We start from the raw sequence: 17,634 nt of genomic DNA, 5'->3' as shown, positions 1-17,634 counted from the left end.
TAACTATAGTGAACTCAGATTGGCGTAACCGGGTGTCATTACCACCAGTGTGAATAACAATATTATTGTATTTATGCTTATCCTCAGCCAGCAGTTTCAGGTAGGATTTAATGTCGCCCATTCTGGCCCTTGGCAGACATTTGACTATGGTCCCTGGTGTCTCTAGTGCTATGTTTCTTACTCTTGATCTCCCAAAAACCAGAGTTTCTCAGCGGGTGCTTCCCTGAGTGCGGAAAATCTGTTACAAACGCAGACAGCTTGGTGGTGACTTTGAAGCTGGAATCTAGAGCTATGCTTCCAGCATATTGTCACCCTGTCGGCCTCATTAACCGGCTGCTCGGGTGCTGCTGGAGGACCGCTACGTGAAGCTAATCTCTGTTGGTCCATGCTAGCTAAGGTTTTTTTTCAACAGCACGGAGACGGGTCTCAATTCTGACAACCTCGCCTCCAAAGCCACAAAAACTCTACATTTATTACATGTACCGTTATCACTAAAGGAGGCAGAGGAATAATTAAACATCAGACACAGAGAGCAGGAAAGAGGGGGACACTTAGATAGAGACGGAGAAGCTGATGTGTTAGAAACAGATATATGTTACAGCAAAGAGATTAAAGATAAAAACGAGAGTCTAGAACACCAAACCGCAATCCACATCGCAACCACAGAAAACAGTAAGTGATGCAATACGCCTTACCGCAAACAGCAAGTGACGCAGAGGGCAACAACACAACTGCTGAACAACTCCCACAACCAGGACCCAGGGATTTTGAAGGTGAAGTTGCTTATTTGGGCTTGAATTTCTTTTTGAGTGAAACCCTTTATCTCCTAGTTTCCCACAATAAAGCAGAACATGAGTGGTAGATAGTTTGTCCTTTCCATGTCCCAGTTTCGTGGTCATCATGCCCACCAGAGTTGACTCAGCACATCCCAAACACATGCAGGCCAGAGCTCAGAGTGACAGGGAAACTAGTGATGTGACAGAGAGAGAATGAGATGCAGTTAGTGGGGAAAATATGGGAAAAAGTAGGAGAAAGAGAGCACACTGAAAGACTGGATCTAACCTCGAATGGGAGATATGTGCTCACCATATGCTGCTAATGCCACTCATTCATACCACTGCTTTATTCTTTATTTCAGCTTACATTCTTGACTCCATCAACTAGATTAAAGTGATCTCAACACCAGAACAATAGTTCTACTGGGACCACCAGTTTTTATTTGGTATTTTAGGTACAGTTTAACCTTCCTCTGGTGTTAGCTTTCTGCTGCCATCTGTAGTGTTAGCGGGTCATTTTGGACCCGTGTATTAAATCAGCCATAAAATACCCTAAAAACAATCTTTTATCATCCAATGTTTTCTTAACTCTTGTTTAGCTGGTTGGGCTCCCTTATCCATGAAAAGATTGGTATTAATATTTTTTTGTGGCCCCCTGGGCCTTTGTTTTAACAGCATATCTTCTCCTCATTGTTGCATCCTGTGAATTGGAGATGTGTACTCTGCAAGTCACCACCTCTACACTCAAATGGCTTGACAAGCCTGGACATGTCTCCCTTTGTTTGTTATTGCAAAAAGGCAAAGAGAAAAGCCCCTAAATGAAGCTCAAGTGGTTGGAGGAAGAGGCTGTTGGTTGACTGTGTGTTCATGATTTAATTTTGGGCATTTTTTATTGTTTTATAATAGAAAATTTTAACCGGGTCACAAATGACCCGAACACCACAAAAGTCATTTTTTTCACCAGAGCACTTTATAATTTAGTAAAAAAAAAAAAAAAAGCTTTTACTTTGTTTAAATGGAAGTCCCTGACAAAGTCAAAAAGTTTCAACTCAAAAAACAAATGTATAAAGTGCTTTTATGCATGTTAAAACTCAAAACGGGTCCGTCGGGACCCTAACACCATAGGAAGGTTAAAGTTTGCTTGAAGCCAGAACCTTCTGCAGAGTTTGTCTGTTTGCAGAGTTTCCATCTCAGTGGAGCTCTAGTCAGGATTCATCTGTTTAAATGTGTCAGATGTTACTTTTTTTACCTACAGAACAACATACTGTTTGATTTGTATTTTATATTTATTAAAACTAGCTGACCAGCAGCTTCTTGAGCACTACTTTCACATAATGTTACTACATGGTAACATTATATGTTGAATTGTATGTCTGCAGCTTGTCAGGCTGTCTGGTCTCGGACAAAGGCTGTGCTTCTCTGGCGTCGGCTCTGAGCTCCAACCCTTCCCATCTGAAAGAGTTGGACCTCAGCTACAATCATCCAGGAGACTCAGCAGTGAGGCTGCTGTCGGCTGGACTGAAGGATCCACGCTGGAGACTGGAAGCTCTCAGGTATGGAGGACAAAAGGTATAGAGGTACTTTATGACAAAGTTTGGACTGATTTATGACCCTTGATATTAAATCAAAACCTCCTCAATTAAATCTCACCAATCCCTCTCCTACCCTCTCATCACTTGCAGTCAGAATAATTGCATAGTTTATTTAAATAAGTCTAAAAGTTATTAGGAATAGTTTGATGCAGTGTCCCACAGTGGGAAGATTCAAGATGATTATGTAAATTCTTGCAGGCTCAGCATGATGGTCTGTTCCCCCAGAAATAGTGGAAAGCTGTGGGCTGACTTTGTGCAAGATTAGGACAGAAACACTTAAAAATACAAAGATCACTAATAATTTCCAGGTTTCAGGTTTGCCACCAGGTGGCGTTTTTGAGTCATGTTAGAAGAGATGCTAAAATGTTGTTTCTGGAAGCAGTGAGGATCTTTACAAGCCGAGTTTTGCAAGCAGTCTATGTGATATTTTTTGACTGCATGCGTCCTTTGGACTACTAAGTTTTTTTTATTTTCCCATCAGAATAATTTGTTAAGAAGGTTAATTGTTCTGTATCTTTTCTGTCAGCTTATTTTAACTGACAGCAGATATGGCAAACTAAGTCAGACATAGACAGCTTTTATTTGTCATTTTGTAAGCACAAAGTGCATACAGAACAAAATTTTGTTTGCATACAGCATGAAAAATCACAGTAAATTGCACTAAATTTCAGGATAAAGATGCAGCAGCGATTTATGTAAATAATTGAAATGTAAACAATGTAAAACAATGAAACAATGTAAACAATGTGCAGATGTGCAGTGTGCAAATGTGGTACAGAGTCCATTTTGCCGCCTCAGCAGTTCAGAGTCCCTAGCAGTTCAACAGTCTAATGGCAACAGGGAAAAGGCTTTTGCAGAACCTGGAGGACCTGCAGCGGATGCTGCAGAACCTCTTCCCAGAAGGCAGTAGGGAGAACAGTCCATGGTGGGGGTGTGAGGGGTCCCCAATGATGTTACGGGCTCGGGACACACAGCGCTGTGATGAGATTTCCTTGATGGAGGGAGGAGGAGCCCGGATGATCCCTTCTGCTGTCTTCACCACTCTCCTCACATTCTTCCAGTCGGAGGCACTGCAGCCTCCACACCACAAAGAGAGACAGCTGGTCAGAATGCTCTCTATGATGCTTCAGTAGAAAGTCGTGAGGATGGGTGGGGGCAGGTGGGCTCTTCTGTGCCCTCTTCACCAGTGATGTGGTGTTCACAGACCAGCTAAGGTTGTCTGTGATGTGCACCCCCAGGAATTTGGTGCTGCTGACCACCTCCACAGCTGAGCTGTCGATGAGCAGTGGAGCATGGTGAGGCCGGTTCTTCCTGAAGTCGACGATGATCTCCTTTGTCCTCTCCACGTTCAGGATCAGGCTGCTCCATCTCCTCCCTGTAGTCCAGGTCGTTGTCGTCTCTGATAAGGCCAAGCACCGTTGTGTCGTCTGCAAATTTCACGATGTGATTGGTGGTGAACCTGGGGACGCAGTCGTGTGTCATCAGAGTGAACAGCAGGGGGCTCAGGACGCAGCCCTGAGGGGAGCCCGTGCTGAGGGTGATGACATCAGAGGTGTTCTGACCTACCCGGACTGACTGAGGTCTGTTGGTGAGGAAGTCTAGTAGCCAGTTGCAAAGGGGTGTGCTGAAGCCCAGATGTTCCAGTTTTCCCACCAGATGCTGTGGGATGATGGTGTTGAATGCTGAACTGAAATCCAGGAACAGCATCCGCACGTGCGTGTTCTTCTCCTCCAGGTGTGCTTCCATTGAGGAAGTCAGAAGTGGGTCCACTTCGCTAACCTGATGGCACGGTTCCGATCGCCCGTGTTAGACGTACATTTTCACCAGGTAATGTGTGTAAAGCTTCTGGGAAAACCCAAATAGCAACAGAAGAAGCAGTGGAGTTTGTCACAGGAGTGACAATGTTTTTTCTGATTAGTTATCTTAAAAGGTTTTCAGAGCACCTACACATGCCTACAGAAAAACTGGTCTAGAATATTGATTTCTTATTATATTGCATTCAAATCTGAACCTGTCACACAAAATCCTTGTTTCTTTTGGCTCCTTTATTTTTCAGCTAGAATCTCCTTGCATCAGCCTGAAGCTGCATGTTGAAAAAAGAAACAAGAAACAAGACCAAAAACATGTACAGTTCCACACATATTATATTCCTGACCTACACACTTCTTGAACACCCAGTTCAAGGAGTGTGTAGGTCAGCTGGCTGGCAGGCTAGGAATGTTGTCGGGACCTGGGGCCTTCTGCAGGTTGACTCTCCTCAGAGTCTTCAACACGTCAGCTGTGTCAAGGCAGAGCACCTCCTCTTCCTGATGGGTAACAGGCTTCCCTGCTGGAGTGTTGTTTAGTGCCTCAAACCTCCCAAAGAATTTATTTAGTCCATTGCGGAAGTCAGCATCAACTTCACCCACCGGGGGGGAGGGCGTGTTGTATTTGGTGATCGACCATATTCCTTTCCCCATGCTCCTGGTGTCTCTGGCGTCATGGAAAAGCTCCTGGATTTTCTTAGTGTAGTACCGCTTCGCTAACTTGATGGCACAGTTCAAGTTGGCTCTTGCTGTCCTCAGTGCCTCCTTGTCACCAGAATTGAAGGATGAGTTCCGTGCTTTAAGCGCTCGACAGACTTCCACAGTGACCCAGGGTCGTTGGTTCGCTCAAGTGATGATGGTCTTTGTGGTGCCAACGTCCTCAATGCCTTTGTTGATGTAGGCTGACACAGTCATGGCGTACTCATCAACGTTGATCTTGTCCTCATAGGTTGCTGCATCTTTTAACATGTCCCAGTCAGAGTACTCAAAACAGTCCTGGAGCGCCTCCATTGCTCCCTCAGTTCACACCCTCACCTGCCTCCCTTTGGGATTAGTTCTGATCAGCAGGAGCTTGTATGCAGGAAATAGCATAACAGAGAGATGGTCTGAGGAGCCCAGGTGGGGGCGGGGGGCTGCCTTGAATGCGCTTTTAATATTTGTGTAAACCAGGTCCAGAGTGTTTTCTCCCCAAGTTGCAAAAAAGTTTCAGTTTTTCCCTTCAGTTGGTGATTCTGATCATGTTTAGTTTCCTTGTTTGCTTGATCTCCACATTATCTGTGATTCAACCACAAGAGTAGAAGAAGACTAGATCTGAAGAAATTTAGCAAGGCGCCTGCCTCTTGGTGCGTACCGTACCGTCAAAAATACTAACAGGAAGTAACACTGCGAATTTCAGGTTCCTACGGTCTTCACAGCAATCGCAGCGGCCGTTGAAAGGTGCCATGTTAAGTCAATAGACCTCCTAGGAGCCTCTTGCTAGCAGCGTTGTCATGGAGACTCACTGACAGCTGCAGCCCTCTCTATCTGTAAAGGCAGAAGAACGCTGGCTAAGCAGAAGTTGATAGGACCTTCCTAAAGCTACTTCTGGTTAGCAACATGCTAATGGTTAGCCGCTAGCATGGTTGTGTTCAGTATCACCGGGTGATGTTACTCTGTTAGTTTGGTTGAAATCCTGTACTGAGAAGTGCCTAAAAAGGGAGAAAATCCTAAAATTCACCAAATCTGTCAAGCAGAAGTTTGTACAAGCTTCCTAGAGCTACTTCCGGTTAGCAACATGCTAACCGTTAGCCGTTAGCATGGTTGTATTCAGTATCACCGGGTGATTGTACTCTGTCGGTTTGGTCCAAATCCTGTACTGGGATGTGCCTCAAATAGGGAGAAAATACGTTGTTTATAATGTTGCCATGGTAAGTCAAAATGGTGGGTGGTACAACAAAATACGTCATAGGATCAGCACACATGTTTTGATATACATACTGTGGGGATTATTATATAAAACTCCACACCGAGATTCGATCCCATGACCTCTTGCATGAAAAGCATGCACCTTTCATCTGAGCTATACTGTAGCGCCATATATGGGCATTCATTATTGGGACCATAAGGGGTTTGGTTCCCCTTTGAAAAGCATTGGATGTTTGACACCTCATAGCTTGGAGATGCTTTATGCGACGTAGCCCAAATTTCTTGTGGAGCTTTCTCTCTAAAGTAAGAACAGACTCTGTGAAGCAAAAGTTGGTGAGACTTTCCTAGAGCTACTTCCGGTTAGCAACATGCTAACAGTTAGCTGCTAACAAGGTTGTGTTCAGTATCACCGGGTAATTGTACTCTGTCAGTATGGTCCAAATCCTGTACTGGGAAGTGCCTCAAAAAGGGGTGCCAATACTTAATGTCACCAAACGTGACCAAAGTTCATGGGTCAGATCCACCTCCTTTAGCAACCTTAGCCTCACCACATCTGGGCCAAGAACTCAACATTTGACCAAAATGGTCAGTAGCGCCATTTCCCACAGGTGGGTGGTGCTGTATTGGCCAATTGGGTCGTGTCTGGGCATCATGCCAGGTCCTGTTGGAAGCAAAGGCCCAATAGGAAAGCATGTGACATCCAAAATGGGAAAGAAAAGTGACACATGGCTGAAAGTCACTTGAAAATTTTTAAATGTTAAGAGGAAGTGACTGTGCGAATTTCAGGCTCCTACATTAATCACAGCCACTGCAGTGGATGTTGAAAGTTGCTATTCTATCCGAATGGAGCGTCTCCCTCTGGCCCTCAGAGTTCCGTCGTCATGGAAACTCACTCACACAGCTGCAGCGGGCCGTCTACCGAAGTGCAGAGACTTTGGGTGTGTCTCATTCCGCCTACTTCTACACTTCGAACACTTAGTTTTAAGTAGGTAGTGTGGATAACACAAAAAGTCAGTGCACTGAAAGTACCCGGATGACCCCCTAAAAACGGTCACAAAATGCAGTGCGTAACGATGGACCCTACTCGCACTAAACGGACGCCATCTTGACTACAAAGCGGAAAGGGAGGGGCTAAGGACGTCGGGAAGATTTTTCGATTTTGAAAATAATGGCGGACATTTCAGCCGAGACAGCCGGAGCTGCGACACCGCAATCATATAAATGTAAGTAATGGTGGTAATACAAGGCATTGTACTCTCGTCTAATGCATCACTTACATGTCCCTCACTGACAGAAGCTGATATAATCATTTGGCGAGTTAATTAGCGTAAGTTACATGTTAATGCTACCTAGCTACCTATAGCTACCTAGCACGTTAAGCCAGCCATTGAGACGATCACGTTAGACATGTGAACTCTATCTTGTTAATTTTAAGTAAGAGCAGTAATAAGCCATCCATTGGGACGAGCACGTTATCTGTGTGAACGCTAGTAAGTTATGAAACTGGCTTTGTGACTATTTTAGATTATGGGCTGGTGAATACAGTGTTGTGCCGTTGTAATGCTGGATATCACGTATACTATTGACGGGCAAGGTGAGTTCCATTTGTCTCATCGAGGTATTTTGATCCGTTTTAGGGACCGACGAAGATACCAGGTAGCTAATCCCCTGGCGTGCTGCTAACGCAGATTTATTTACTGGCAGGAGGAATGCGACCCTTACTGGATTCGAGTAAGTACATTGCATTAACAGTTGTATTACGCTACGTTCTTCACTTCAAACTAACGTGATCACATATGCTCGTTATTGACAGTGCTGTAGTAAACACATGTAAAGCAGTCTGCATCTCTGGCCCAACCCCAGGATAAATAATCTACTCAAAATAAATTTTGTGATATTGTTGTTGCAAACAAAACATAAGAAATATTTAATGAGTAACATAACATTAGGTGGGCGAACCCAGTACTCGTGTCATGTTAAATGTTCTGGTAGTGGGCCTCTGTATTATTTATGCATTGATATGATCTGCTGTTGTGTTTTTACCAGGGAATTCATTAAGAAAAAGGGGTTGGAGGGGATGCTGGATGCTAAAGCCATCAGGAAGCGATGGGAGAATTTGGTGCAGAAATACAAGGTTAGTACACAGGGTTCCTGCGGATCCTTAAAAAGTCTTAAAAGGCATTGAATTCTGTAATATAAAACTAAGGCCTTAATTGGCATTAAAATGTCTTAAATCAGTCTTTCTTAGGTCTTAAAATTGTTACCAGGTCATAAATAGAATTTTATTTTTGTAATCCTTACCAAACAGTCAAATAATTGATACAATTATATTTTTTTTAAATTTACCGAACGGCTCAATGTAACCATTATTGGTTCCGTCCCGATAGCGGAACCAATAAAAACTGTTGCGGCCGGACCATAGCTGTGAAAAAGAGTTGGCGCTGATTTATAGTTTATTTTAGTAGGGAACAAAACAAAGTTTGTGAATTCAGTTCAGTAGTTGTTAAAAATATATCTGTAATTTAACATGTCTACTGAGCCAGAAAGTAATGGTTTATGTTAAAATAAACATTTGGGTAAAGTTGTCGCATCCAGGTTTATCTTGTTTATCGTGAAGTTGGTCTTAACTTTTTATTTCAAGTGGCATTAAAAAGTCTTAAAAAGTCTTCAATTTAACTTGCCTTGTGCTGTAGGAACCCTGGTACAAGGTTGTTCCATACATATCTTTTTGGAAAACTCCTTTAGGATTGTTTGGGAATTTTACCTAGGGTGATTGAGAGACTTTAAACATTTGAACGGTAGTGTATATTTGTAAGTAAGAAATGTAAATACATTGTTAGTGTTTAGCATTTGATAGTGAAATAGTGCAGCTTTTTTTTGTCGTTCATCCACAGGCACTTAAGAACCCTCGTACCGGGGTTAGTACAGAAGGGGGTGAGGCCACCGCTGCTTCTTGGAAGTGGTACACACTAATGGATGAAGCAATAGGGAGCAGGCCATCTATGGAGCCGCCTGCTCTCTTTGCTTCATCCGACCCGGAAGTGGCGAGGGCCTCACCCTCTTCTGTGGTGACACGGTGACTCCTGAGGTGTCTACCCCAAAGAGGCGCCGGGTAGACACCGTGGCTATTGTAAAAGCCTTGCAGGACAATGAGAAGCAGGCTGATGAGGTGATACAGGAGATGCAGAGAGAGCAGCGAGAGCGAGAGGAGAAAAGAGAGAGAGAGGCTGCAGAACGCGAGGAGAGGAGGCACCAAGAGGCTGTGGAGAGGGAAGAGAGGCGTCACCGTCAGACTGTAGAGAGGGAGGAGAGGTTTTTCAGGGAGATGAGGGAGAGGGAGGACAGGAGGGATAGGGAGATGGCTGCCAGGGAGAGAGAGGCGTCTGCCAGGGAGGAGCGCCTCCTGGCAATTTTAGATGTTATATCCAAAAAAATTTAGTGAATTAAATATTAAATAAATATGTAAAACATAATTTACACTGTGTCACTCGTTATACCACACCTTAACATCTTTTTTCCTGATTAGGTTACTCCAGACTTTCAAAAGCGGTAATGTCAAATTCATGATTGATAAATTCCTAAAAATACTACCTACCTACTTTATCAAACTAATAAGAAGTACACAATATATTTACCTCACAATGTTACAAAACAAATCTGAATAAATTACGACCATTCTGCAAAATCTAATGTGTTCAACATTAAACATTGATTTTGCAGAATGGTCGTAATTTATTCAGATTTGTTTTGTTTTTTAACATGCCAGATGAAATCAACACAATCATACAATGGTCATTTAATTTATTCAATCATGCATTTTACATTTTTAAATGTAATCATGGTCAGGGACATAACATGCCATTGCCATCCTCTGTCTCTGCTCTGCACCAGAGACGGCTCCTGGAGGTGCTGGTGCTGGTCTTTGTGCCCTCCTGACATCAGCATCTGGCTCCAGCAGGTCTTCGTTGCTCATACATATGTTATGTAGGACCGTGCAACAGACGATGACCTCCGGCACGTAAGTCACATCCACTTCCAGAGCCTTGAAGAAGATGGACCTCCACCTAGTCTTCAGCATCCCAAAGGACCGCTCAACAATGCTCCTGGCCTTTGACAAGCTGTTGTTAAAGCGAGCCTGGAGGTGGCTGCGAACGGGCTGTCTGAAGGGTGTGATGAGGCTGGGATAGGCAGGGGTAGCCCCCATCTCCAAGTATGCTGTATCCTGGTGGAGGGTAGGACTGCTGATAGTATATGGGGCTGTTCCTCAGTACTCTGGCATCATGAACTGAGCCACAGTACCCCACGAACACATCGAGGAACTTCCCCACGTTATCACAGATGGCCTGCAGCTGGATGGAATAAAAGAGCTTCCTGTTAAAATAACAGGCAGCATCTTGTGCTGGGGGCTTCACCCTGACATGACAGCCATCGATGGCACCAACCACACGGTTGAAGGCTGCGGATCTGGCCAGATGGGCAAAGCTACCCCCGAGGCGAGGGAGCTCTTCTGCGGTGGGATGTCGGACCACCCGATAAAGAAGAGCGGCGATCTTTCCACTGACCCTGTGGACTACCCGGTGAATAGTTGCCCGGGGCATGGCAAAGGCCCTGGCAACAACACGGTAGGAGGAGGGAGTGGCAAGCCAGAAAAGAAAGATAAGGGTGTCGATTTCTGGGCCCCAGCCATGGTCGCATTCCCTGTCCAACAGATCCATGAGTGCGTTGAATGACACCCTTGAAAGGCGATAGTCAACCCTCATGTCGCTGTGGCCATCAAAGTATAGTGCCAACACTGGCACTGTGGCATTTATTTGGCAGTACTTTCTGGGGCTGCGAGGATGCTGTGAGTGGGGAGAGGAAAGTGAATTAATTATGTTTTGTTGTTTAAATTTTTTTTGTTTAAAATAAAGTTAAGATCTGGTTCTGTTACTGTGTTTTCCTTGTCTTTTCTTAATTAATCAGAATTAGTACATGATAGAACATCAATAGGCCTGTCTATTCTGTTGCCTATTGCTTGGTGTATGTTAGTGTAAAGATAACATAACATTTTGAGCACAAATTCATATATATTTGTGAAGTCTTATATTGATAGAGCTTTTGTTTGTTTATCCACTTGGAGCACACTGAAGTAGCCTACTGATGGTAAAATAATAACTAGCAGCTTACTGTCACTGTCCTGCATAACATTTATATAGGCAGTGAAAAAAACATTTAGTAATTGTGACATGAAATGGTAAAACGTCTGTGAACCTGCTGTGTACATTTAGTAATTCATCAACTTAATGCAAGGAACTGCTCCTGACTAGTATGAAAAGGTAACTGCTGCACTGCAATTTGTGCATGATAGGTGTTTGTAAAATACACGAATATACCTCATGTTCAGCCAATATTTGGAGGATCCTGCGTTGACGTCGGAGGCGATATAATTTCAACATGCTGTGAACGTAACCCATTGTTGTTTTTATAAAATAAAACGCCGGCATATATTTTTGGTGGTCTTTTTGGCGGTCTGAAAAATTTGCGGTCACGTGTGTTGCGTTCGTCACGTCATGCCGTCATTTCCGGTAAGTGTTTTAACATAAGTGTTCCATTTGGAACACTACTAATGGTCAAAAGTGGGCACTACGGCAGTAAGTGGTCAGTGCACATCAGCAGTGCACTGACGGAAGTAGGCGGAATGAGACACACCCTTTCTGTCAGAGTCTGCCTATTGGGTTATAATGGAGAACTTTGCCTCAAACAACGCTCCATATCTCCTGTTCCGTAAATGGTAGAGACGTAATTTTTTCAGCGTTTAATTCTTAACGGATAGGGGAAGAAGACATGCTATCGGTTTTTGCTGGAAAAAGTTTAATAAAGGCATAAAAAAATTATGATATAAAGGCGATTTTTAGCGAATTTCAGAAATCCTCTAAAAAGGTTCCCGAACAAATGGCTGTAGCTGAAAAAGTATAAGAGATATCAAAATAATTATTTCACTGTGAGTATCAGCAGGCTTTTGAGGACTATGGAGCTCTTTTTTTTTTTGTACAAAAATCGGTGTAGGCACAGCGACGATGTAAAAAAGTGGATGATGTGGAAGATTGAAGTTCCGAAGCGTTTTAAGGATTTTGCACATTCGCTACTCCCGAACAAATTGTTCCTGTGGCAAAACCGTAACAGCTATCAACAAAATTCTTTTTTTATGAGTGCCAGAAGGGTCGGGACATTCATGTGTGAAAGTCTCATGCCTGTACATAAAATGGTTTAGGAGTAGCGACGATGTAGAAAAGTGCCTCATTGGGGGAGATTGAAGTCTGATCCTGTTTTAGCATTTTCCCAAAACGCTACTCCCGAACAAATTGTTCCTGCGGCAAAACCGTAACATTTATCAACAACATTTCTCTTTTGTGAGCGCCTGAAGGGTCCGGACATGAATGTGTGAAAGTCTCATGCCTCTACATGAAACGGTTTAGGAGTAGCGACGATGCGAAAACATGTGATGTTTTCGATTTTCAGACGTCATTTGTTAAAACCGCTCCATAGGAAATGAATGGGGAAGGTTTCCGGTTAGTGTCGCTCTGAGGTGATTTGCGAAAAATCTATAAATCCCACACCAATGATGGTTACATTTTCCGAATCCAGACAAAAATTCCTACGTTTTGATGTATAATTTATGTGGATAGGGTGAAATTTGAGCGAGTGAGAAGAAGATGTTCGGAGAAGAGGAATTTGTTGAATTTCTAGAGTGCGCACTCTAAATGAGGCTCCTTGACGACCATAGCAACGCATGTTATTTGCTGAATTTCTTGAAAAGCCAAAATTATTTTAAAGATGTACTATACGAAAATGGTGAAAGATATGAAAAAGCTGAAACATACCATAATAGCCAAAAGATATCACTACGTTTTAAAAGTTGAATGGCTTTTATAGGTGAAAGTAGGCTGAAGCAGTAAGATGACAAAAAGTTGAAATATTTAAAGAATTTGAAGGATTTTCCATTCATTTCAATGAGAGCGAAAAACTCACAAAAAGTGAAATATTTTAATTATTATAAAAGTTATAATGACGAAAAGATATAGCAGTAATGTCGTGAACGAGCTGAACGTTTTGATCCAAAAATCGTTGAAATCGGTTGATTTTGAAAAATTTGAAGGAATATTGGGAAATTTTAAAATAATGTGAAGAATTTGAAAAATTTGAAGAAATTTGAAGGAATTTGAAAAATTTGAAAAAAATTGAATTTGAAGAATTTGAAGAAATTTGAAGAATTTGAAAAAAATTGAAATTTAAAAAAATTGAAGAAATTTGAAGAATTTGAAAAAAATTTAAGAATTAGAAAAATTTGAAGGAATTTGAAAAATTTGAATAATTTGAAGAAATTTGAAGAAATTTGACGTAGGCCAAATTTCTTGTGGATCTTTCTCTCTAGAGGAAGTACAGACTCTGTGAAGCAGAAGTTTGTACGAGCTTCCTAGAGCTACTTCCGGTTAGCAACATGCTAACCGTTAGCCGCTAGCATGGTTGTGTTCAGTATCACCGGGTGATTGTACTCTGTCAGTTTGGTCCAAATCCTGTACTAGGAAGTGCCTCAAAATGGGGTGCCAATACTTAATGTCACCAAACGTGACCAAAGCTCATGGGTCAGATTGGCCTCCTTTAGCAACTCAGCCTCACCACATCTGGGCCCAGAACTCAACATTTGACCAAAATGGTCAGTAGCGCCATTTCCCACAGGTGGGTGGTGCTGTATTGGCCAATTGGGTCGTGTCTGGGCATCATGCCAGGTCCTGTTGGAAGCAAAGGCCCAATAGGAAACCATGTGAAATCCAAAATGGGGCGGAAAAGTGACTTGAAAATTTTAAAATGTCAAGAGGAAGTGACTGTGCGAATTGCAGGTTCCTACATTAATCAGAGCAACTGCAGTGAGCGTTGAAAGTTGCCATTCTATCTCAATGGAGCGTCTCCCTCTGGCCCTCAGAGTTCCGTCGTCATGGAAACTGACTGACACAGCTGCAGCGGACCAGTCTACAGAAATGCAGACACTCTGTGTCCGAGTCTGCCTATTGGATTATAATGGAGAACTTTGCCTCGAACAACGCTCCATATCTCCTGATCCGTAAATGGTAGAGACGTAATTTTTTCTGCCTTTAGTTCGTACCAGAAAGGGGAAGAAGACAAGCTATCGTTTTTTGCTGGAAAAAGTTTAATAAAGGCGTAAAAAATTATGATATAAAGGAGATTTTTATGGAATTTCAGAAATCCTCTAAAAGTGGTCCCGAACAAATCGCTGTAGCTCTAAAAGTATAAGAGATATCAAAATAATTCTTTCACCGTGAGTATCAGCAGGCTTTTGAGGACTATGGTACTCATTTTTATGTTTGTACAAGAATCGGTGTAGACATAGCGACGATGTAAAAAAGTGGTTGATGTGGGAAAATGCAGCTCCAAAGCGTTTTTAGGATTTTGCACATTCGCTACTCCTGAACAAATTGTTCCTGCGGAAAAACTGTAACAGTTATCCAAACAATTCCTTTTTAGTGAGTGCCAGAAAATGCAGCTCCAAAGCGTTTTTAGGATTTTGCACATTCGCTACTCCCGAACAAATTGTTCCTGCGGAAAAACCGTAACAGTTATCCACAAAATTCCTTTTTTGTGAGTGCCAGAAGGGTTGGGACATTCATGTGTGAAAGTCTCATGCCTGTACATAAAACGGTTTAGGAGTAGCGACGATGCGAAAACATGTGATGTTTTGGATTTTCAGACGTAATTTTTCAAAACCGCTCCATAGGAAATGAATGGGGTAGGTTTTGGGTTTGTGTCGGTCTGAGGTGATTTGCGAAAAATCTATAAATGCCACACCAATGCGGGTTACATTTCCCGAATCCTGACAAAAATACCTTGATGTATAATTTGTCTACGTAGAGTTAAAATTGAGCGAGTAAGCTCAAGTTGTTCGGAGTTTTGAAATTTTTAAAAAAGCTAGAGTGGGCCACTCTTGCGGTTGGAGAATTCCGTCATTGACTTTCATTGTAAACGATGATTTCGCTGATTTTTGGACATGAGCTTTGAGGAGTAACTGTGAAGAGACGATAAAAGATATCCACATCCCGTTTTCACTTCTGAGTAGGTCACAGATATATCTACAAACTGGAAGTTAAACAGTGTTTGTAGGTGAAAGCATGACGATACAGTACAGCTTTGAAAATGGTCATTTTGAGGCTTTTTTGAGGCTTTCTTTCTACCCGTATCCATTGATTAATATGGGTTTTTTGGGGGGTGGTTTTTCGCTTATTGCGTTGCTATGGTAACTCGAAACCCCAATAAAAGTAGTAGCACACTATTCCCGACCGAGCCGCACGTTTTGATACCTATATCGTGGGGGTGCACGCTACGGTTCGGGCCGCATTAATCGTGGAATAATAAAGAATAATATTAATATAGAGTCCGTTTAGAGGTGAATAGTAATAGGTGCCTCCATGCATTTGCATGGAGGCACCTATTACTCCTCATTGCAAATGCTATGGCAGGCGCCTAATAAAGAGACGTGTTTAGAGGTGAATAGTAATAGGCCCTGCCCATGGATTTGCATGGGCAGGGCCTATTACTATTGTCCTATTACAGTGGATAACTGTTACGGTTTTGCTTCGCACAGCACTGCCTCCTCATTGCACATGCAAGGCAGGCGCCTAATAAATAGTCTGTTTAGAGGTGAATAGTAATAGGTGCCTCCATGCATTTGCATGGGAGGGACATTTGTTTACCCGACGGCGGAGTGATACGACACACTTAGAAAGCATGCTCACTGTTGCGAAGCTCACTTATTTTATGCCGCTTTGGTTTTCTTTTTTCTAAAGTCGCTCTGCCCGTATTTTCTGCAGTTTACAGTTGCAATAACTGATAACTGTTGAAAGTAGATTAGGTGGTGCAGATCACCATTTTGAGCAGAGGTTGGTTTTAAAGATGAGTTTTATACTCATCTTATAACATTGCAGAACCCAACCTATAAACCGTACTTTAATGTTTATTTGTTGTCTTTTTATGTCTCTAAAATGTTAAATGAGTATTACTTTAAATTTAAATGCTTAATACCATGTCTATCTTTGTTTAAGAGGTTAAAAAAAATTTCCCCAAATTGGAATTGATAAGGAATCGAATCGTTTCACAGAATCGATAAGGGAATCGGAATCGTGAAAATCTTATCAATTCCCAACCCTACACAAAATACTGTATTTATTTGCCGCTCTTGCTACCTGGACATCAATCAGAGCTTCTCAATGGGAGCTGGGGCTCTGATTTTACTCCCCTCCTAATGTGACATCAGGGAAGATCTGAGCTGAGAGGATCTAAAATTATCAGTGTTGTGTGGTCGGAATTCGAAACAATAACTGACTTCATAGAGGTATTGAATAAGGAAACGGTGGAGTGATGAAGTTCCAGCACTTTTATTGAGAAACAGAGCTGAGATCACATAGATGGGAAGTAATCGCACCCAGCGGACCTGTGTCTGCCTGTTTTTGCCCCTACTCGCTTTTGTCTCTCCCTAATACTCGATAGTGGCTTTGGCATGAGAAAAAAGAAATACAATCTATCCTAGACAGTCATCATCCCGCACAGTAGCTACGCAGCATTTGGCCTTGCAATCAGAAGGCCTGTGCTCATATGTCCGAGTGGCATGAGGCCATAGTGACTTCAGAATAATAATCTTAAACATGTTGACAGTTTATGTTCAGATTTAAGTCATTTAAAAGTTTTAAACTGGCCGTCAGCAAATAGTTGATGAATCTAATGAAGTTTATATTCTGCCCATTTTTAAAACTAATATCCAGGTTATTTGGAGCAAAGGACTTCATGTATCCAGTAAATGACAGGGAGAGATGGAGGTTGATGTTCCAACGTTTCCTGGATCTTTAGTCCATAGTTGAAGTGTTCTGCTTGTTCCTTCTGGTGTCTCCTTAAACTGATAGTCTAGAACCGGCAGGATGTGCAGGGGTACGGTACCTGAGCTCTGCTCAATATGAAGCCAGAGCGTATCTCCATCATTCATGATCCAAGTCATGATGGATTTCATTCATGCAGCAACAATATAACTCTTTCTGAAAACTAATGAGACATAAAACAATGAGGTTTTTACCATCCAGACCTTCAGAACCAGTTCAGCTCAATAATTCAGTTGTTTCTATGGAAGATGAACAGATTGGATCTGAAATGATGAAATTCTTCACTTCTAACTGATGTTCCAGCAGATCTCTAGAAAATGGAGCTGCAGCTCTCAGATATTTTAGTCATCATGTTTTCTATCAATTAATCCACCGATTAAAGCAGTAATCTCAGAGACATGTGCTACTCCAGAGGTTCCCAAGGTTTGTTCCTGTAAGCCATGGGTGTCAAAGTCCAGTCCTCATGGGTCGGTGTCCTGGAACTTTTAGATATGTCCCTGGTCCGACACACCTGAGTCTAATAATCAGGTAATTAGCTGGACTCTGAAGAACCTGACTGCATACTGAGGAACTAATTGTGCCATTTGATTCAGGTGTGTGGGAGCAGGGAAACCTCTAAAATTTTCAGGACACTGGC

At 42.4% G+C, this 17,634-nt stretch overlaps 2 protein-coding genes across 2 annotated transcripts in view; one reads left to right on the top strand and one right to left on the bottom strand.

Moving 5' to 3' along the window:
- The window catches only part of LOC118558327, a 254,277-nt gene that overhangs the window by 180,607 nt on the left and 56,036 nt on the right, over positions 1-17,634 (bottom strand). The gene's annotated exons all lie outside the window — the stretch shown is intronic.
- LOC118558309 (histone-lysine N-methyltransferase, H3 lysine-79 specific-like) lies at positions 7,718-9,866 on the top strand. The gene is made up of 4 exons (XM_036128834.1): positions 7,718-7,809; positions 8,125-8,212; positions 8,973-8,985; positions 9,159-9,866. The coding sequence occupies exons 2-4, from the start codon at positions 8,156-8,158 to the stop codon at positions 9,515-9,517; spliced, it is 429 nt and encodes a 142-aa protein (XP_035984727.1). The 5' UTR covers positions 7,718-7,809; positions 8,125-8,155; the 3' UTR covers positions 9,518-9,866.

Source organism: Fundulus heteroclitus, unplaced genomic scaffold, assembly GCF_011125445.2.
Source record: "Fundulus heteroclitus isolate FHET01 unplaced genomic scaffold, MU-UCD_Fhet_4.1 scaffold_122, whole genome shotgun sequence".
Classification (NCBI taxonomy): domain Eukaryota; kingdom Metazoa; phylum Chordata; class Actinopteri; order Cyprinodontiformes; family Fundulidae; genus Fundulus; species Fundulus heteroclitus.
Note: the sequence above shows the minus strand (reverse complement) of the source record. Positions and strands in the feature narration are given on the sequence as shown.

What these genes read in the sequence shown, in the direction of transcription:
- LOC118558309 (XM_036128834.1), top strand. Translation starts at nt 8,156, where the DNA reads ATGCTGGATGCTAAAGCCATCAGGAAGCGATGGGAGAATTTGGTGCAG.